This window comes from Protopterus annectens, chromosome 4.part0, assembly GCF_019279795.1.
Source record: "Protopterus annectens isolate FY-2018-M chromosome 4.part0, PAN1.0, whole genome shotgun sequence".
Classification (NCBI taxonomy): Eukaryota; Metazoa; Chordata; order Ceratodontiformes; family Protopteridae; genus Protopterus; species Protopterus annectens.
The window spans coordinates 706,539,451-706,562,212 of NC_056733.1; the positions used below are offsets into that span (position 1 = coordinate 706,539,451).

Genomic DNA, 22,762 nt, shown 5'->3' on the forward strand with positions numbered 1-22,762 from the left:
CCATGCGGCAAAAAAGACTGAGGATATGACGTCGGTCATGCGCTTTAATACCCTGACGCTCTGATGTCAGATCTGAGCGCCCATGACTGACATCAGCCTAATACTTTGGTATTCGGGCCGACCGAGGACAGCGGACTACCCATATGTAAGGACTGCAGCAATGTGAGATGAAGAACATCACATTGCAAAGTATGCTTTTCAACCTGTTCTGCTGAATGTAATAATTCCTGTAACTCTATTTTCCACACAATCAGCAATCAACATAATTTTCTGTTTCAGTAAGCCCATAACATGCTGTTGATATTTAAGCATATAAAACTGGCAGTTTAAGGCCCTGACTGCCAAGGTTGCAGACGTATAAAAGTACAGTTGTGTACACTTACCATAAATGTAGATGTTCGAGAGTATTTACTGTTGCAGTCATTACATTTGGGTAATCTGCTGGCAGGTTGCCCTCAGTTGGCCTGAATTCCAATGTCTTGGGTCCTGCGTCGGTTGCTGTCTCCTCTTCCATGACGTCAGGTCGTCAGGGGTATAAAACATGCAGCAGACGCCATTTTCTTTAGTTTTTCTTGTCCCTGATGTCAGGTGCCCCCCCCAAAAAATATATATATAAATATAAATATATATATATATATATATATATATATATATATATATATATATACACATACAAGCAAATACACCACATAGGTTGTAGAAGATAGAGAAGGAAAGATAAACTCAAGAATGACAGGGGGATGGGCAGGAGGGTAACCTGGACTGCAACAGTGAATACACTAACATCTACATTTATGGTAAGTGTACACAACTGTACTGTGTTCTTCGTGTTTCACTGTTGCAGTCATTACATTTGGGTAGAATCTCAAAGCTATGATTGGGGGGCTGGAGCTAAACAGCATTAGGAGCGGCTATAAGGCCCTGCAGAATTGCAGTGGCAAAGCCTGCTCTGGGTTTAGAGCAAAGAGGCAAATGATAAAGCTTTGTAAAGGTGTGAACAAAATTCCAAGCAGCAGCCTCTAGAATGTCTTTGGTTGGTACTCCCCTTAGAAAGGCTGCTGAAGTAGCTGCAGCTCCAGTGGAATGAGACCTAATGCCCTTGGGCACAGGTTTACCATGGTATAAGTAGCAGAAACGGATGCAGTGGCTTATCCACTTTGAAATTGTCTGCTTTGAAATAGCCTTGCCCTCTGATCCTGCAGCATATGTCACTATAACTGCTCAATTTTTCTTAGAGCTTTAGTCCTGCTTACGTAGAATCTTAGTTGTCTGTGTACGTCCAAGGAATGCAGAATTCTCTCCTTTTTCTGCAGATTTGGATAAAAGGTTGGCAGATTAATAGTTTGGTTAAGAGCCACACTGGAAACCACCTTAAGGATAAAAGTAGGATTTGCCCTCAGAGAAACCCTGCCTGGGTAAAATATGATAAAAGGTTCTACAGCCATTAGGGCCTGTAGCTCTGAAACTCTTCTTGCTGAAGTAATTGCTAGTAGCAGAGCTGTTTTCCGTGAGAAGAACTTTATATCAGCAGTAGCAGCTGGTTCAAATGGAGGCAGGGTGAGCTTTTCCAACACATAATTGAGGTCCCATGCAGGCAATAATGATCTTCTAGGAGGCCTTAAATTTCTGGCTTTAGTAAAGGATGAGAAAAGATTGGTGGCTCCGTATTGTAATGAGCTGAGATAACAGAGGCATGGATTTTGATTGATGAGAAAGATAGGCCTTTGTCAATCATCTCAGTTACGTATTGCAATATCTGAGGAACATTAGGTTCTGCTGTATTAGTTCCTTATGCTTGATTCCAAGCATAGAATCTCTTCCATTTGTCAGCATAAAATTTTCTAGTACTAGGCCTTCTGGCTTCCAAAATGACATCCATCACAGCTTTACTGAGAGGTGTTGTTTGTATGACTACATGATCAGCCATGCTGCCAGGTTCAGAGTCTGTATTTGATTGTGCAGGATCTGATTGTTTTGCTAGGATAGTAACTGGTCTTTGAGGCAAGGTCCAAGCTGGGTATTGAGACAAGTTCCTTAGGATTGGGTACCAGTATTGGCGGGGCCAGTCCGGGGCAATTAGTATCATCTTTGGTTTCTCTTGTCTGACTTTTAGGAGAACCTTGGGGAAAAGAAGCAGAGGAGGAAATGCGAAAACTGGTTTTTCCAACTGAAGAACAGGGCGTCCACTTTCCATGCTTGTCTGTGATAAGGCCTTGTGCAGAATCTTTTCAATTGATAATTTTGAGGAGAGGCAAATAGATCTATGTCTGGGCTCCCCCATTTCTCCGTTATCATGCTGAAGACTTGTGGATTTAGTTTCCACTCGTGAGGGTCCATAAGGTTTCTGCTTAAATCGTCTACCAGAGTGTTTTGTTTTCCTGGCAGGAATTGAGCTTGAAGATGTTTTTGGTAGGTCAAAGCTGTGTTCCACAGTGCCATGGCTAATCTGCAGAGGGGGTATGAGTGTGTGTCCCCTTGCTTGTTTATATACCACGACTGCGGTGTTGTCCATCTTTATCAGTAGTTGTCCTGGATGAAGTAAGTCCTTGAAGGCTGTTAGGGCATTTTGAACAGCTAGCATCTCTTTCTGGTTGATATGCAGATGTATTTGTTTTGTTGACCATAAGCCCTGAATGCATCTTCCTGCCATGTGGGCCCCCCAGGCATAATCTGATGCGTCTGTTGTCATGATTTGGCTGGCAGGGGGTAGAGTGAATTGCCGTCCCATGTTTTGGAGACATGCCTTTGCCCACCATAGAAACTCCTGTTGCAGGCAGGGAATGAGAGGAATCATTGTTTCCAGACTGTGAGAATGTTGACTCCATAAACATTTTAGGTACCACTGAAGTTTCCTCATATGCAGTCTTGCATATGGAATCAGTAGTATGCAGGATGCCATGAAGCCCAGAGCTTGTAGGATTTGTCTTGCAGAAGACTGGGTTTTTATTGCCATCAGTTTGAAGAAAGCAGTCAGCTGCCTTTGCTTGTCTGGCGTGAGGTAAGCCATCTGGGCAGTTGTATTCAAGCTTGCACCCAGGAATGTTATCTTTTGAGAGGGTACCAGTTGTGATTTCTTTTTGTTTGTGTACCCAAGGCATGTTAGAAGCCTTTTCACAAATGCCAGGTGTCGAAGAAGAGTGTCCTTGTTCTCTGCTTGAATGAGACAGTTGTCCAAGTAAGGATATATTTGTATACTTCTTTGTCTGCAAAATGCAATTACTGGTGCCAGGCACTTTGTGAAGAAACTGGGCGCAGTAGATAAGCCAAATGGCAGTGCAGAGAAGTGGTAATGCATTAAGCCAGCCTTGAATCTGAGGTATCTTCTGCACGATTGTCTTATTGGGACGTGCAGCTATGCCTCTTTTAGGTCTAAAGTCACCAGTCAAGCATTCCTGCCTAGCATGGGCAGAAGCTGCTGCAAAGTCAACATTTTGAATTTTGGAATGTCCAGGTATGTGTTCAAAATCGATAAATCCAGTACTGGCCGCCAGGCCTTGTCCTTTCTGGGTACCAAGAACAGTCTCGAGTAAAAAAACTGTCCTTTTTCCTGTTCTGGTACTGTCTGAATGGCCCCCCCATATGTATGAGGGACATAACCTGTTTCTGTGCCTCTGCCAATTGATTTGTTTGGCAGATCTGGCCAACCATTTGCCATTGGCAGAGTGTGGACATGGAATCTGTATCCCCTGTGATACGATGTTTAGTACCCACTTGTCCTGGGTTATCAACTGCCAATTTTGAGCAAAAAGTGCTAATTTTCCCCCTTTTGGTGCTGCCAAAAGTTAAGTGCTTGGTGAAGGCAGAGGGAAGTCATTGGGATTGCTTTCTGTAGGTTTGCGCTTTATCTCCTCCAAATTTGGAGGTGGAAGCGCCCCATTGCTTTGACCTGTATGAATCTTGCGCCTGGTATCTGGAACCATTAGGGCATCTGGATTTGCCCCTTTGAGCTGTCTGACACAGGAAAGGACTAAGTTTTGGTAGGCCAGTGTCTACTGAATCTTGGTGGCTGCACTTGTAAGAAGTCTTAACAGTTTGCATAGAGTTAGCTTTGCCTTCCATTTTCTTTAAAATCTCTTCTACCTTAATACCAAACAGAGAATCATGCTGTAAAAGTGCATCTAGCAATTTAGCTTTAACATGATCAGGTAAAATTTGATCCTTTAACCAGGCATGCCTCCTAATTACAGATCCAGTAACTGCAGCCGTGCAGGAGGCCTCTAAGGAATCAAAACCATATTGCAAAGTATGCTTTCCAACTTGTTCAGCTGCATGCAATAATTCCTGCAAATCTTTATTTTCTGCACATTCTGAAATCAACATAATTTTCTGTTTCAGCAATCCCATAACATGCTGTTGGTACTTAAGCATATGAAATTGATAGTTTAAGGCCCTGATTGCCAAGGTTGCAGATGTATAAACCTTTTTTCCCTATCTGTCCAGTGCCCTTGAATCTCTGTCAGAGGGGGTAGGATTTTTTGCTGTTGAGGCCTTAACTCCCTTTGGACCCTGTGAAATAGTTTCAGGATCAGCAGCAGGGTTTCTAAATAAAAATGTATGCGAGTCAGGGACTCTGTAATATCTGTCAGGCTTACTGGGAGCTGGAGGTAAGGAGTCAGGGGACGAGCTTGACTCCGAAAACACATCATCAACAATGTCTAAAACAAGGGGAATGGCTAAAGGCCTGTGCTGAGGAAGAAGGAAATCCTTGAGCCTCTTTTTTTGATTCTGAGTAGTCTTGACTCTCCCAGTGAAAATACTCCCTCAAAGTATACAAGGTTTCTCCAAATGAATAATCCTCAGGAGGAGATGCAGAAGGAATAGACTCCTCCGCATCAGAATCCTCATAGGGGGTATAGATAATTCCTGATCAGAAGAAGAATCAGAAGAAACAGAAACCTGATCTGAAGATTCATAATCCGTGTCTTGCCTAGGCCTCTTATCAGGAGGGAGATTGGTACCCCTGATCAAGGTAATAAGGTCTTCAGCTATTTTGATCATCTGTTTTTTAGGCATAGAGGCCTGTGCACATGGCTCATGCGTTGTTTTTTTAGGTTTAGAAGTTGCTTTTGTCATTGGTTTTGCAGCTGTCATCGGTTTGATATGCAAATGTTGAGGCCTGAATACACCCCTCAGAAGCCGGTGCCTGCTCAGCGGCTCCGGACCCATCCGAGGGAGATACATCTGTCAGTCCAATACCCTGAGTATCTTGCGGCATGCCAGACTCCACATGGGTGTCGGTAGAGGCCTGCGACTCGAAGGTATCGGGTATCAGGGGCTGCGAAAGCGCCTCACTACCAGCGAACCGGCAACTGGCTAAGGAGAAGGCTTTGTCGTTGGTTTAGGATCTCGACTGCCTTTCTCTGTCCTTTTCTTTGCATTTTTTATGTACTCCAGTTGTCAGACTGCTATCCGACGACATTTCTGGGTAGTTAAATCTGTTTCCAAAATACTTTGATGCAAAAATATACAGACGCTTAATAGTGCGTTGGTTAAATCTAGCACAAAACCGACAGCAAGGCACGTTGTGATCTGGGCCTAGGCAAGGAATACAGTACAAATGAAAATCCTTATGAGGAATTTGCTTCCCACAAGTAATGCAATTATTAACTTTTACTGACATCGGTAAGGAGCAAGAAAAAGTTTCCCAAACGGGGTACTTAGCTTTAGTTTGAAGACTTCGGTTCTGAAACTCTAATGTGAAAATTTCAGCAGTCGGCCGACCGGCACTTGCGAACTGCTTCGGGCACTGCGCAAGAAAGACTGAATAAAATGGCGTCGGCTGCATGTTTTATACGCCAGACGTCATGGAAGAGGAGACTGCAACTGACACAGGACCCAAGACTTTGTTATTCAGGCTGACTGTAGGCAGCCTGCCAGCAGATTACCCAAATGTAATGACTACAACAGTGAAACACGAAGAACATCTGTACGATGTTCTTCGTGTTTCACCTTTGCAGTCATCACATTTGGGTAGATTCCCAAAGCTAAGGATGGGAGGAGGTAATTAGATAGCGTTAGGACCAGCTATAAGGCCCTGCAAGACTGCAGTGGCACAGCCAGCTATGGATTTAGGAAAAATTGGCAAGTGGTAATGCTTGGTGAAGGTATGTACAGAAGTTTGGGTAGCAGCTTCTAGGATGTCCCTGGTAGGGACACCTCTGAGAAAGGCTGTAGGAGGTAGATGTAGCCCTGGTTGAATGTTATCTCATCTCCTGTGGGGTAGGTTTTCCATGGTGCTCATAGCAGAAATGAATGCAATGGCCTATCCACTTAGAAATGTTTTGCTTTGAAATGGCCTTTCCCTCTGCCCCTGCAGCAAATGCAACCAGCAGCTGTTCAGATCTCCTGAGAGTCTTACTCCTGTCCAAATAAAATCTAAGTTGTCTGTGCAGGTCCAAAGAGTGCAGTATTTGTTCCCCTTTGTTCTGTGGATTGAAAAAGAAGGTTGGCAAATGAATGGACTGATTAAGGGTCACACTGTATACCACCTTGGGCATGGAGGGATTGGTCCTAAGGGACACCCTGTCAGCATGAAAGATGATTAAAGGCTCCACTGCCATGAGGGCCTGTAATTCAGACACTCTTCTTGCTAAAGTGATGGCTAGAAGGAAGGGTGTTTTTCAAAAAATGAATTTCAACTCTGTTTGCGGCTGGCTCAAAGGGAGGTAGAGTGAGCCTTTCCAATGCAAAGTTAAGGTCCCAGGCTGGAGTAGGGGCTCTCCTGGGTGGTCTTAAGTTTTTGGCCCCTCTGAGGAATTGCTTCAAGCAGTGGATGAGAGAAGAGGGCTGTATTGTAATGAGCTGAAATGGCTGAGGCATGAATTTTGATGGAGTCAAAGGAAAGGTCCTTGTGAAGCATCTCAGTTAAGTATTGAATGATATGGAGTAAATTGGGTGCTGCTGTGCCCATCCCCTGAGTTTGGCTCCAGGAACAGAATCTTTTCCATTTTTCAGCATAGGATTTTCTATTACTAGGTCTCCTTGCCTCCAGAATGACATCCATCACTTGCTTACTGAGGGATGATAATGGAGAGATCAAGTAATTAGTCAGGCTGCCAGGTTCAGGGTTTGAAGCTGTGGGTGCAGAATCTGGGCCTCCTGCTGGGACAGCTGGGCAGGGGTCTGAGGCAGGTGCCAGCAGTGACACAATGCGCAAGAGGGGGAACCAGTGTTGGCGTGGCCTGTCTAGTGCAATCAGTATTGTCCTTGGTTTGTCCTGTTTGATCTTTAGCAGTACCTTATAGAGGAGAGGCAGATGGGGAACGGCATAAACTGGCAGGGCATCCACTTTCCAAGCTTGTTTGTGGGGAGTCCTTGTGCAGACTTTGTCCAATTGGTAGTTCTAGGGGGAGGCAAACATGTCCATCTCTGGGCCTCCCCATTTGTTTCTCAACATGTTAAAATATCTTTGGTTTCAGTTTCAACTCATGTGGGTCCATGAGATTTCTGCTTGGGTCGTCTGCCAGTGTATTTAGCTTTCCTGGCAGAATTGAGTCTGTAGGTGCACTTGGTAGCTCAAGGCTGTGTTCCACAGAGCCATGGCTAGTCTGCAGAGAGGGTATGAGTGGGTTCTCCCCTGCTTGTTTATGTACCACATAAGAGTGGTGTTGTCCGTCTTTACTAATAATTGTCCTGGAAGAATGTGGTCCTTGAAGGCTGTCGGAACATTCTCTACAGCTAACATTTTTTTTGATTGATATGCAGGTGCAATTGATTTGGGTTTCATTTGCCCTGAATGCACTGCCTTGCCAAGTGAGCCCCCCATGCATAGTCTGATGAGTCTGTTAGGGTTTGGGCGGTGAATGGCAATCCTTTGTTTTGGTGGCATGCCTCTGCCCACCAAAGGAACTCTATCTGGAGACAAGGTATGATTGGAATCATTGATTCTAGATCCTGAGAATGTTGATACCATTGTAGTTTCCTCATATGTAGTCTTGCATATAGAATTAGTAGAATGCAACAGGCCATGAACCTCAGGGCTTGCAGTATTTTCCTTGCAGATAGCTGGGTCTTTGTGACCAGTAGTTTGACTTGTTTCTCTGGCATGAGGTAGGCCATCTGGGAAGTTGTATTCAAGCTTGCTCCCAGAAATACAATTTGTTGGCAGGGTACAAGATGCGACTTCTTTTCATTTATGGTGTACCCCAGAGAGGTTAGCAATTTCTTTACAAATTCCAGATAATTTAATAGCATGTCCTGGCTTTCTGCCGGAATTAGACAATCGTCCAGGTATGGGTATATCTGAATATTTATTTGCCTGCAAAATGCAATGACTGGAGCTAGGCACTTTGTGAATACCCTGGGCGCAGTAGATAAGCCAAAGGGCAGTGCAGAGAACTGCATGTAGCCTGCTCTGAAGCATAGGTATCTTCTGCAAGAGTCCCTTATTGGGATGCGCAGGTAGGCTTCCTTTAAATCCAGTGTTGCCAACCAGGCATCTTTGCCTAGCATGGGAAGCAACTGAGTTAGCATCTTGAATTTTGGGATTACCAAACGTGTGTTTAGGACAGACAGGTCCAGGATAGGACGCCAGGAATTGTCTTTTCTGGGTACCAGGAAAAGTCTTGAGTAGAAACCTTGCCGCCATTCTTCTTCTGGGACATGTTGAATAGCCCTGATGCTTAAAAAAGAGAGAGAACTTGCTTTTGAGCCTCTGCCCATTGATTTGGGGGTAGGTCTGGCCAACCGTTTTGGGTTGGTAAGGAGTGGAAGTGGAATCTGTATCCTTCGGAAACTATACTTAAACCCATTTGTCCTGGGTAACGAGTTCCCAATTTTTTGCATGCAGGGCGAGCTTTCCTCCTAAAGGAACAGTCAGTTGAGCAGGGCTTGGAAGGTTTAAAGTTAAGTCACTGAGACAGTTTACCATATGGGGGGAGTCTTACTACTCCCTGCTTTGGAAGTGGGAGACCCCAACTGCTTAGGCCTGTGAGTACCTTGGGACTGACTGAAGCCTGGGTGCTCTGCTGGCTCTGGGTTTGGACTGAGAAAGTTCGGAAGAGGCAGGAAAGGACCAATTCTTAGAAGGCCAATGCCTACTAAATCTGAGAGGCTGTACTTGCAGGACATCTTTAACAGTTTGCATAGATTTAGCTTTTTCCTCCATCTTTTTAAGTACTACTTCTGCTTTGCTGCCAAACAGGTCATCTTGGTTTATGGGAGCATCCAGTAATTTAGCTTTAACATGACCTGGCAAAGATTGCTCCTTAAGCCAAGCGTGCCCTGCAATGCCTCTAATGAATCAAAACCACATTGCAAAGTACGTTTTCCAACTTGTATAGCAGAATGCATTAAATCCTGTAAATATTTATTTTCAGCACAGTCAGGAATCATCATTTTCTGTTTAAAAAATTCAATAATATGCTGCTGATACTTTAACATATGAAACTGGCAGTTTAAGGCCCTAATGGCCAAGGTTGCAGAAGTGTATACCTTCTTACCCCCATCTATCCAGCACACTGGAATCTCTATCAGAGGGAGTAGGATTTTTGGCAGTAGTAGCCTTAATGCCCTTGGGTCACTGTGAAATGGTCTTAGGATCTGCAGTAGGATTTTTAAAAAGAAACTTGTGGGAGTCATGTACCCCTGTAAAACCTATCAGGTTTTCTGGAAGCAGGAGGTAGAGAGTCAGGGGCCAGGCTAGATTCCGAGAAGGCATCACCTACAATGTTCATTACAGGAGGACCAGCTAAAGGCCTGTGTTGAGGCAGGAATAAGAATTCCCCAAGCCTCTTTTTGGAGTCAGAGTAACCCTGGTTTTCCCAGCGAAAATGCTCCCTAAGACTATGCAAGATTTCACCAAAAGAGAAATCCTCTGGAGGGGAAGCAGAGGGAATGGAATCTTCTGCATCAGAATCCTCATAGGTAGATAAGAGCAAATCCTGGTCAGAGAAAACAGAAATTTCAGAATACTGATCAGAAGAACCAGAAGGAAAATCAGTCCTAGGTCTCTTAGTGGGGGAAGGATGGCTTCCCCTGATTAGAGTAATGAGGTCTTCAGCCATTCTTATTTGTTTTTTTTTAGGTATAGGGGCCTGACCATGTGGTCTGGGGCATTGGTTTTCTAGGCATGGATAGAGTTTTAGGCATATGGCGTTGATTTAATATGCAAGTAGGCAGGCTTGAATACACCCTCAGAAGCCGGTGCCTGCACAGCGGCTCCGGACCCATCCAAGGTAGAGACATCCGCAGGTTCCACAGTCGAAGAAACATCTCGTGGCATACCATGCTCCGAATGGGTCTCAGTAGAGGCCTGTGAATCTGAAGTAGCGGGTATCAGGAGCTGCGAAAGCACCTCACCGAGTACTGGCGAACTGGCAACTAGCTTAGCAGAAGCGTCGTCTGCAGCTTTGGACCTAAGCAGTCTATGTCTTATCTTTGCTTTTTTTCAGAATGTCGGTAGTCTGGTGGCTTACCGAAGCCATTTCTAGATAATGGAACAGAGTACCAAAATATTTAGATGTGCAAATGACCAGGTACAGGTTTCCCATGGTGGGTATAGCAGAAACGTATACAGTGTCCTATCCATTTTGAAATAGTCTGCTTTGAAATGGCTTTTCCCTGTGCTCCTGCAGCGTATGCTACCAATAATTGCTCAGATTTTCTGAAAGCTTTGGTTTTGTCCAAGCAGAAGCATAACTGTCTATGAATGTCCAAAGAATGTAGTAGTCTCTCCCCTTTGTTCTGTGGTTTTGGATAAAAAGTTGGCAAGTGAATAGTTTGGTTTAGAGCCACACTTGATACCACCTTTGGCATAAACGTAGGGTTAGTTCTTAAAGACACCCTGTCCTGGTGGAAGATGAGGAAAGGTTCCATTGCCATTAGTGCCTGTAATTCTAAAACTCTTCGTGCTGATGTTATTGCCAGTAGCAGAGCAGTTTTCCAGGACATGTATTTTTAATTGTGTTAGCTGGCTCAAAAGGAGGTAAAGTTAATTTTTCCAAAACAAAGTTGAGGTACCAAGTTGCTGTAGGTGCTCTACACGGCGGTCTTGTTTTTAGCCCCTCTGAGGTACTGTTTGAGCAAAGAATTAGAAAAAAATTGGTGGATCCGTGTTGTAATGAGCGGAGATAGCGGAGGCCTGGATCTTGACGGATGAAAAAGAGAGGCCCTTGTCCAGCATCTCAGTTAAGTATTGAAGTATCTGAGGAATGTTTGGGACAAGAGGGTCAAGGCTGTGAGCTTGGTTCCAGACACAGAATCTCTTCCATTTATCAGAGTATGCTTTCCTGGTGTTAGGCCTTTTGGCCTCCAGAATGACATCCATAACAGCATTGGAGAGAGGCATTGCTTGCTTGACTAAGGAATTTTCCATGCAGCTAGATTTAAGGTCTTTAGTTTGCTGTGAAGTATCTGATTGTTGTGCTGTGTCAGCAACTGTGGTATTTGAGGCAAAATCCAGGATGGTTCTTGCGCTAAGTTCTTTAAGATTGGGTAACAGTGCTGGTGTGGCCAGTCTGGTGCAATCAGGATCATCTTTGGCTCTTCCTGCCTGGCTTTTATGAGCACCTTTGGAAGGAGAGGTAAAGGGGGCAAAGCGTATACTTGTAGTTTTTTCCAGCTGAATGAGAGGGCATCCACTTTCCATGCTTGTGGATGGTAGCTCCTTGTGCAGAATTTCTGTAATTGGCAGTTCTTTGGGGAAGCAAACAGATCCATGTCCGGGCTCCACCATTTTTGTGTTATTCTGAATATTTGTGGGTTCAGTTCCCATTCATGTGGTGTTTCTGCTTAGGTCGTCTGCCAGTGTGTTTTTCTCTCCTGGCAGGAATAGTGCTTGCAGATGAACTTGGTAGTTTACAGCTGTGTTCCACAAGGTCATGGCTTGTCTGCAGAGGGGGAAGGAGTGTGTGCCCCCTTGCTTATGTACCACATAACTGTGGTGTTGTCTGTCTTTAGTAGTAATTGTCCTGGATGCAGCAGGTCCTTGAAAGCTATAAGTGCATTTTGTACAGCTAGCATCGCTTTTTGATTGATGTGGAGATGTCTTTGCTCTGTGGGCCACTCGCCCTGGATACCTTTTCCTGCCATGTGTGCTCCCCAGGCGTAATCCGATGCATCTGTCAGTTTTTGCCTGGCTGTGGGTTGAGTGAAAGGCTGCCCCTTGTTGAGCTGACAAGCTCGTGCCCATCGAAACTCCTGTTGTAGGCAAGGAATTAGTGGTATAACGGTTTCCAAACTTTGACAGTGTTGAGACCATACACTCTTTAGGTACCATTGTAGTTTCCTCATATGCAGTCTGGAATATGGAATTAGTAGTATGCAAGATGCCATGTAGCACAAGGTCTGCAGAATTTTTCTTGCAGGGAGTTGGGTCTTTATTGCCATTAAATGAAAATATTGAGTCAGTTGTCCTTGCTTGTCTGGCGTGAGATAAGCCATCTAGGCCTTTGTGTTCAAGCTGGCACCCAGGAATATTATCTGTTGTGAGGGCACTAGTTTTGATTTCTTTTCGTTTACTGTGTACCCCAGGCAACTTAACTTTTTTACGTACGTCAGCTGCTTTAGTAGAATGTCCTTGCTTTCTGCTTGAATCAGGCAGTCGTCCAGGTATGGATAAATTTGAATTCCTTTTTGCCTGCAAAATGCAATTACTGGTGCCAGGCACTTTGTGAAGACCCTGGGTGCAGTAGATAAGCCAAAGGGCAGTGCAGAGCATTGAACCAGCTAGAAATCTGAGGTATCTTCTGCAGTTTTGTCTAATAGGGACATGCAGGTATGCCTCTGAGGTCCAAAGTCACGAGCCAAGATTTCTTACCCAGCATGGGAAGAAGCTGCTGTAGTGTCAACATCTTGAATTTCGGAACATCCAGGTAAGTGTTTAGTGAAGAAAGGTCCAGAATGGGTCTCCAGGCTTTGTCCTTTCTGGGAATCAGAAAGAGTCTCAAGTAAAATCCTTGTCCTTGTTCCTGTGGTGGTACCTTTTGGAGTGCTGTAATTTGTTTTTGAGCCTCTGCCCATTGATTTGGTGGCAGATTTGGCATTACTTTTAGCCTTGGCAGAGTGTGAAAGTGGAACCTGTAACCTTGAGATACAATGTTGAGAACCCATTTGTCTTTGGTGATGCAATGCCAGTTGTGATAGAAAAGTGCCAGTTTTCCTCCTAAGGGGGCTGCCAAGAGAGGGCCCGTTTGGCAGCTGCAGTGAAAGTCATTGAGGCTGCTTTTTATAAGGTTGAGGCCTGTCTTCCCCTTCTTTCTGGCCTGGTGTACCCCATTGTCAAGGCCTGTAAGGGCCTTGTGCCTGACCTCTACCTCTTGGATGCCTGTATCTGCCCCTTTGAGGTCTATCTGTGACTGGAAAGGACCCATTCTTTGTTGGCCAATTTCTGCTAAAACGAGGAAGCTGAACCTGTAAGAAATCTTTCACAGTTTGCATAGATTTTGCCTTATCCTCCATCTTCTTTAATGCCTCCTCTGCCTCAACTCCAAACAGCACAACCCGCTGCAAAGGTGCATCCAATAATTTGACCTTCACATGATCTGGTAACGTATGTTCTTTTAACCAAGCATGCCTTCTAATGACAGCCTGTAACTGCTGCTCTACAGGAGGCATCTAAGGAATCAAACCCACATTGCAAGGTATGTTTTCCCACTTGTTCAGCTGCATGCAATAAATCCTGCATTTCTTTAAAGTTCGGAGGATCTGAATCTGGAAGCATCTTTCGTTTCAACTGAGACATCAAAAATTGCTGATATTTTAGCATGTGAAACTGGCAATTCAAGGCCCTCATTGCTGAAGTTGCAAACGTATATACCTTCTTTCCCCATCTGTCTAATGTTCTGGAATCTCTGTCAGAGGGAACTGGGTTTTTTGCTGATGAGGCCTTAATCCCTTTGGGTTCCTGGGAAATTGTTGCAGGGTCAGCAACAGGGCTTTTGTACAGAAATTTGTGAGAGTCAGGGACTCTAATATCTATCAGGTTTAACTGGGGCTGGGGGTAAGGAGTCAGGGTTTAAACTGGATTCAGTGTACACATCATCCACAATATCTAAAACTGGCGGGATAGCAAGGGGTCTGTGTTGAGGCAATAAAAGGAATAATCCTGGCCTTCCCAATGGAAATGTTCCCTCATGGTATGTAAGGTCTCCTCAAAGGAATAATCCTCAGGCACAGAGGTGGATGGAATTGATTCCTCAGCATCAGACTCCTCATAAGGGGGTATAGAATATCCTAGGTCCGAAGAAGAGTCTGAGGAAATGGACACCTGGTCAGAGGATTCATAGTCTGCATCCTGTCTGGACCTTTTATCAGGAGGGGGATGGGACCCCTGATCAGGGTGATTAGGTCCTCTGCCATTTTTAGCATTTGTTTCTTGGGCATGGAAGGCTGTCCTGGAGAGAGTTGTGTCTGTTTCTTTGCTTTTAAGGGGGGCTTAGACTTAGAGGGTTTAATGGTTAACTGGGTAGGTCTGAAAACACCCTCTGTAGCTGTGGATTGCTCAGCTACTTCGGTTCCCTCTGTAGGGTTAGGGTCGGAAAGCTGAAATCCTAGTGCGTCCGAAGGCCCAGCCAGCTCCACGTGGGAGTCGGAGGCGGTTTGTGGTTCTGTGGAAGCGGTCGTCAGGGGCTGCATAGGTGCCTCGCTGAAAACCGGCGACTAGCCTAGAAGAGGCCTCGTCAATTTTGGGCCTCAGATGCCTGTCCTTGCGCTTTTTATGCATTGCGGTTGTCGGAAGTTCTGACGGCATGGTGTAATTGAATTTTCTGACAAAATAATGTCAGGCAAAATCAGACAGATGTTTAATAGTGCGCCTGTTAAGCCTGGCACAAAACAGACAACCAGTGACGTTGTGGTCAGGGCCTAGGCATGGAATACAATAGGAGTTGAAATCCTTATGAGGTATTTGCTTCCCACAAGAAATACAATTATTAACTTTTACTGACATCAGTCTGAGGCAAGAAAAAGTTTCCCCAACGGGGTACTTAGCTTTCTTAGAAGACTTCGGTTCTGGATTCGGAATGAAAATCTCAGGAGTCGGCCGACCGGCACTTGCGAACTGCTTCTGCTTCGGGCACCACGTGGCAAAAAAGACTTGACATCCGCATACACTGAACCTAGGATCAGGGGTGCACAACAGGGCACCAGAAGCGATAAGCATGTTTTTTTTGTGGGAGTCTCTCATTCTTAAAGCAATGGTCAGCTGCATCTTGTAGTGTTCATGTATTCTAGGCTTTGCTGATGCAAACGGACTTTTCTGCCATTACAAACTCGTTTCTTACACAAAGATGGCAAATAAAAGAGGAAATGTTTCACTACCTTTATACAGACTTTTCAGAAGTTTGTCGTCTTATTTGTTGATGCAATAAAAACTGAACTGCTGCAAGTCCTGATTTGTACAGATTTGGCTTTTGATGTAGCAGAAGACTTTGCCAACATTCACGCACCACTAAGCACTGGAGTCAAATGTTAGTGAATAAACCATCTTCTCAGAACTGTTCTGGAATTAAGACCAGCACTTTTCATTTTACTTGTACGGGCTTAATAAAGTAGCCAATTGTAGGTGACATTCCTCTACCCTACTGCTAGATAAAAAGCATGGTCAGTGAAGGAAGTCTTAAAAGGTGTCTATGCTTGGACCAGTAAAGGGAACACAATGCGATGCTGGCTGTACTTAGCAGGTGATGCAGGGGCTACACAGAAGCACGTAGTCAGTCTTAGCAACCTGGGCAGAAAGGATCTTGAAACGTTCACTGAAGTCTGCACTCTTGCTAGGTGAACTACAGTCTGGGAGACTTAGTACAAAGAATTCCACCACAATGCCAAACTTTTAACACAGATAAACTTAAAAGACAAAACTTTAATGACAAAACAGTTTTTTTGGATAAGCATTTTGATTATTGCAGAATACTGTTCAATACTAATCAGATGTCCACAAAACAGCAACCCACCTGCTGTTTGGGTGGCTATGGCAACCTGCCAAGGCTGTGTGCTGCACAAGAGCACAACAGAAATGCTGTGGCAACCTGCCAAGGCAGTGTGCGGCACAAGAGCACAACAGAAATTATGTGGCAGTGTGCCGCACAAAAGCACAATAGAAATGCTGTGGCAACCTGCTAAGGTAGCGTGCTGCACAAGAGCACAATAAAAATGCTGTGGCAACCTGCCAAGGCAGTGTGCTGCACAAGAGCACAACAGAAATGCTGTAGCAAACCTGCTAAGGCAGTGTGCTGCACAATAGAAATGCTGTGGCAACCTGATAAGGCAGTGTGCCACACAAAAGCACAATAGAAACGCTGTGGCAACCTGGTAAGACAGTGTGCTGCACAAGAGCACAATTGAAATGCTTCGACACAATGTCGCTTAAAATGAAGGGCTTTACTAAAAAGTGGTGGTATCTTAGCAATTTGGAATGAAGGCACACTAATGTCAGAAGACTCAAACGGTTCCTTAGAAGTGCAAGACCCAATACGGTGATACTGACCACTAACATGAAACTGCAATTTAAACAAAAAATAACAGTGAATTATAATAAATCTCAAGTGTATCTGCAGGGGAGTTTCACTCTCCCTGCATATCTGTTACAAACCCACAGACCACTGGATCCTTTAGAAGGAGAAATACTCTAAGATGCTGAAAAATAATGTTATTTTCTCTCATCTACACTTGCAGCCATGCTATCGCTAGGACTGTAATTATGGTCATCTGAATTTCAAAAGGTATCTCTTTCACAAACAGAAACTTATGGCATCAAGTTTGAGTGCTACAATGCTTACTAAAAGGGACAAGTACACTAACTGCAACTCCATTGGTTAACAGAAAACAATGCTAAAGGAAAAGGATTTCCTCATTTACTTGTTTAAGAAAATCTTTGCTGCAGCTGCCCCCATACTATAGGGTGAGATCATCACTCCTGCAGCAAAAGACAGCGGACATCTTACCAGGCTGATGCCTTCCAACCATATAGATGGGCGAACAGAGATCAACTAGCAACGTGGGTGGAAAACACCAGCAGATGCATGTGGCAGATTGTCTGCCTTCTTCCCTCAAACTGGAGGGTTAAGACAGGGTCACCCCCTTGCAAGTGAAGGAAGTCCCTTGCAAGAGTCCATGCACTCCTATGTAACCAAGAAAAAAAAAAACAAGATCTTTCAGCTAGATGGAGACAGCCATCTGATCCAGACTCGCCAACCCAAGCACTAAAGATGGAAAGTAAAAAGATTACACATGGAAAGACCAAAAACCTTTACAGTTGATGTAGGATGCTACAGCACAGCAGGAAAATTAATGCATCAGAAAGGTCACAAGTACCTTTCTCGCTGGTTACAAAAAAGAAAAAAAAAATCTTACAAACATGTTACATGTACTGAAGACAGGGAGGGGCAGTTAACTGTCAAAATGGAGATGGTCAGCTCTGAAATGAGGCCTTATCTAGCTACATCTCATCTGTACCCTCGCAAGGCTGAAGTCCTGGAGAGGCCAATGTAATCAAGAGTCTTACATTCTCTTAAGGAAATGACAAGTATACAGCAGTCTAGTTTTGGCAAACAGGTCTCAGAAAATCCACACCAAGCTAGGTAACATAAAAGATATGCACACACGCAAATGACAAAGGGGCTTGGAAGTCAAGACAGTCTTACAGTGCCATACAGAAAGTGTTTCTCAAGGCATATTTTATTTTTGGATGTTGTTTCATTGTAATCCATATGTATGTTACCTTCAGTAAACTATGAATAAGTGTCAAACTGAGTCAACAGCTTTGAGCGAAGTACCCTGATACAGGCCACTCATGCCATATCAGCTGAAACATAGAAGACAATTTGACCAAAGACTCTCAGCAATGCATTATGGGCACTCAGGGAATTGTCACTGAAAGTTTTGGAACACTTGAGAGGTGGTTATAGCATCTCACTGGCAAAAAATAATTAAAATGTAGAAAATGTAATGCTCATGCAATACACTAAGGGAACTAAAAAGCACACAAGCACTTACTGGAAAGGATTTTTGCCCCAAACATATTACTCCTATTAAGGAACCCACAAGTGAGCCCCACTAAACAGGTATACTTTCATACCTCAAGTCCTGTGCTCGCAACTCCTCCTCCTAGGACAGAACTATATACAAGTCTTCGTGTAACTGGGATTTCTCTCAGTATACCCTCCATGGTGGGGACTATGTACACACTGGAAATACTGCCAAGATACTACTATAAAATACTGAGGCCAGGTTTGAATGAATGTCATCAAGCAACCTTGGACTTTTCACCATTTCTTTCCTCCCCAAGGCACTTGATACACGACATGACCATGTGGGTCATATCTCATGCATACCTGCAGAACATTCAGCGGATACACCAGTCCTAGATCTTCTGCGCTCTGTACTCAAACTTGATTTTATTAGGTGCAGGAGCTCTTCAGTATTATCCTCAAAAAAGTACAACTATCCAGTGGATAAATGATCTCTCCCCACCAAGGCCAACTTCTAAGGTCACTGCATCTTGGGGTGTCTTTCAGACACATCTCCTTCACAACAGGGCCTCACCTCTCTAGACATGCAGAGACTCTCTGCTATGTGGTGTATGGACCTCCTCCCCCAACTGAGTGAGTAAGTTAAGCAAGTGTGTATGTAGAGGCCAAATGAAGACAAGGTTGTGCGAGTAATGAAGCAGTGCCTTCTACAGCATGCAAAGTACGCCTATCGGGTGTGAAATGTACATACGATGAGGGAGGCATGCTCATTTGCCCATCTCTATGGTGATCTCCAGCTCAATGAAACACTGCAATACTAAAGTTGGTTGCTACCCTGCATTCAATACTGCTTCCACTAGCTGTCCACAAGTAGTTGTGTAGAACATCTCGTAGAAGGCCAGTGAATTGACAGAATAGTGACCCAAGCGTGGAAGGCTAAAGCCATGTCACCTATTCATTTGGGGGAACTTGGCAATGACTTAAGAGAAGGGTCACTAGGTGCAGGATGGAAAGCCAACAACTCCAAGGAGAGTGGCAGTGTGAATGCACTGTCACTCAGCACAAATGCATAAGGAGTTGCTATTTTTTAAAGTAGCTGTTGTCCCCCTCCCCTTCCCCCAAGCCACATTCAGCAAGTCAGCCACTGCCATTTAACAAGTGTATAACAGAGCAAGAACAAATATAGGGTGGATGATGATTTGTGGTACAGGCAAAGTCTGTACCCCACACTAGATAAAAGTAAAATCGATTATATAAAAGTATTACAAAAAAAAAAAGTAAACTAAAGTGGTATTCAAGTTAAACATGTTTAAATTACATCTGTGTATGCAAAACTCAAGAGCACAATGAAGCACGCATACTTCAGAATCCACTTGTGTCATGTTACTTCCATTCCAGTCAGCTTTGTTTTATGCTCAACTCCCAGCCAACTGTGTTTTGTCACACCCTCTCCAACAAACTGTTCATATCAAAATAATTCTGCCATTTAGGGGATGCTGTTACCTGAAGGCATAGGTCTTCTGGTGCCAACTTAGCTGCCCTCTGATGCTATATGCGATGGTAGTGACAAACTCCCCACCTAGACCAAGCTCTGAGCAGAGCTTCAGTGCAAACTTCTCCGGCGAGTTCTCCTTCTCGGACATATCCCATTCAAACTGGTCCACCAAAGAGATGTTCCCAACATGGATATTCAGCTGAACAGAAGTAAAAAAACAGCAAATATAAAATAGATCTATATCTGCCTAACAAGATAATTGGCAAACAGCAAGCCGTGTACAACATGGATACAACATGGATACAATATAAATGATTTAACAATACTCTCAGTAAGACAGCCGAATTCACAGCCAGCTACTGCCTATCAGTTTAACCAAAGATATCTGCAACTTAGTTGGCATTACCTACTGACAAATAACAAGGCTGCTAGGTTAACTTTGAGCATTCAGTGACATACACAAACTGGATACTAACTCTACTGGCAAAGTTTCAGTTTCTTAACACATTAACCCAGAGTATCTTCTCAGAGCGCCTTAGTGCTTACATCCGAGTGCCCTCTGAGACGCTAAAAATTGTATGCTGTTCCACCAGAGTGCCTTCCACAAGCGCCAGTAACTTTGCAGTCAAGTTTTAGCTCTACTGTTAAAAATTAAGTTGAAAAAGTACCTGAACTTTGTCAGGTACCTTCTCAACTTAGGTTTTCAGTGTGGAGTAACATCAGGTTCATATTTAAGTTTTACGAGAAAAATTGGCTTGCCATGCACTGTGTATCTACTTGTGATCATAGCAAGCAGATTCTGTATGTGTTGCAGTTGTCATCATCTGGCAGTGTGAGTCATGCACTTAAAGGGAGAGTGTCTATGCAGCTTTCAGAACACTTTGCTTTCATCACCAATGCATAGTTTGAGTGATGAAAAAGGGACCCATTGTCAATGAATCTGCAGTGTTCTGCTTTCTTTTAGAGTAAATTCACTGTTTTTGCTTCAAGAGCATCCAGCTCTCAGTCTGGCAAGGGAAGACCACCCACAGTGTGATGTCATCACACACACCTTCTCCACCTTTTTTAATATATTGTTAAATGTTAAAAGAAAAATATTTTATGCAGTAGTATCTTGGCAGCGATATCGGCACTGTAATGTAATGTTGGCTACTTATAAATTCCTTCATAGCTCTAAATTGGGATGCAGCAAAAAAAACCTTAGCAGCATTATCGGTACTGTATGTATTTATCTGTACCAATCACATTCATAGCTGTCAACTTCTTTGCACAGCAATTAGGAACAAATTTTAAATAAATAAATAAATACTCTAATTTTCTTGAAATGTTAAATAAAATTATCTGGACAAGAGGCACAAAACTCGTGCAGCATTATTAACAGAGTGTAATCCTCAGTGATTTAGCAGGAGGGGCAGGACGAAAACATGAGACTAAATCAGGGACAGTTGAGATACACAAGTATTTTCAACAATATTCTAGTGCATCGAAATAGTAAATCTCCCTTAAAAGATGTGAATAAATTGTTGCAATCTGTCCTGTAATGGTGTTCATGTTCCAAACCTGTAAAAGAAACTATTACAGTGAAACTTGTTTCAGGAAATATAACCCCGTTAGTATCGATACATTTCTCCCAGACAGCTTGCTACTATTTCTTCTGGTTACAACAGAGACACTTCTTACAATGATGCCTGAAGGGAATAGGCTGAAAGGCTCTTCAGAAACCCGATGTCACTCACTGCCTTTTATTTATTCCAGGATTTAGGAATCACTGCATCGGATAGCCTAACCTAAGGTGCGGGCAACTTGTTAGTGGAGCTTGAAAAATGCAAGTTCATCTCCGACATCAGCTGATTAGCTCTCAACCTTTTATCTCCAAGGATTACAGATAACATAAATAATCAAGGATAGCCAGGCATACCTTTTAAATATTTAACTATTAGGATGTTGACCAACAAATAAAATGTGAATTAAGATGCATTTAATTTGGTTACATATTACATTATCGAAGCTTCAGTACTTCGAATAACATACAGTCGACACCATATGATCAAAGTACTAAAACTTTGAAAATGTAATTAAAAAAGATTAACTGCTGCACCCCCCACACTCCCCCTATTTAAATATACCAACTCCAAGATCGCACTTTAACAGAGTTAAGCGCAGGAAAGGGAAGGTTTCCCTTTCGTACACTGTAACGCAATCTCAGAGTTGGTATATTTAAGTAGCGAGGGATGTGGGGGAGCACCCCCCACTTGAGGGGTGCAGGGAGGTTTGCCCCTGCCTACACCCTTTACTTTTTTTTAAATCATGCTTTACGAACATTTGGATATTTAATCATTCTATCATTAAAGGTAGACCTTTAGTAATTCGAACAATTGAATATTCGATGTTCCAATAGGAACCCAAATAATTCTATACCTATGTACTGGCATTTAAGTGCAATTCACAACTTTTTGTCTTGTTTTTAACTTTATGTCTTGGAATGCTAGCTACGAGGTTTCAATGATGCCACAGTGCGGTACCGGATCTGTAAACGAATGCTGATACTGCATTTGCGCCAACAGCTGAAGCGTTTACGTGCCTGGTGATTTACATGCAGCAAACTGCTTCTTACATTAATGACAAGCAGCTTGCTGCAGTTTTTGGCGAGACTTTTTTTTTTCGATTTATTTTTACCTTGTTGTACAGGATGGATTTTTGGTAGCTCATGGTCTTTGAAAATAAGGAGTCCCAACTCTGACCCCAGAGAAACAACACTGCTTTTTATACTTTCTGATATAGCACTTTCTACTTGCATTGTATGGGCTGTCTTTTAGATAGTTTGCTATCCATCTTAGCAGGTGGGGATGCATTTTTAAATTTTTAAGGTTACTTGCAATTCAACATGGGGCATGGTGTCAAATGGCTCGACTAGCTGGAGATACTCTGTGTGAATGGCATGACCACAGTCAACAGCCTTTGTTAACTCCCTCTAAAAAGTTAACCAATTCATTGGGCAGAATTTTCCCTTGACAAAGGCAAGCTGGTGGGGGACAGGTCCTAGGAGGTTTTTGGTATCATAGTTCATAAGGTCTGTTCATGTGTGAATACTAAGCTAGCTGTCTCTGCAGTCCATTTAAGCCTAGCCAATTTTTCTTAAAGATGAGAATTAAACCCTTACCTTGTGTTTATAATTAACCATTATGCCAAACTCCAACTGTAAACAAAAAGCTCTACCTGTATGAAGATTATCCATGGGATTTCAATAAACTCTGTGCAGGCTTTGTGCAAAGCCTGAAACAGCAGTACTCATTGCATATTCATTCCACCTGCTGCGTTTAAGCAGGGTTTCTACTGTTGCCAGCCAGGAAACCACGTACAT

General features: G+C 43.5%; 1 protein-coding gene across 1 annotated transcript in view; it reads right to left on the reverse strand.

The window, feature by feature from the left end:
• Positions 1–22,762, reverse strand: part of SMARCB1 (SWI/SNF related, matrix associated, actin dependent regulator of chromatin, subfamily b, member 1) — a 275,898-nt gene that overhangs the window by 175,115 nt on the left and 78,021 nt on the right. Inside the window, exon 4 of the mRNA XM_044069770.1 lies at positions 19,410–19,600. Coding sequence (XP_043925705.1) covers positions 19,410–19,600 — 191 coding nt within the window. The remainder of the gene's footprint in view (positions 1–19,409; positions 19,601–22,762) is intronic.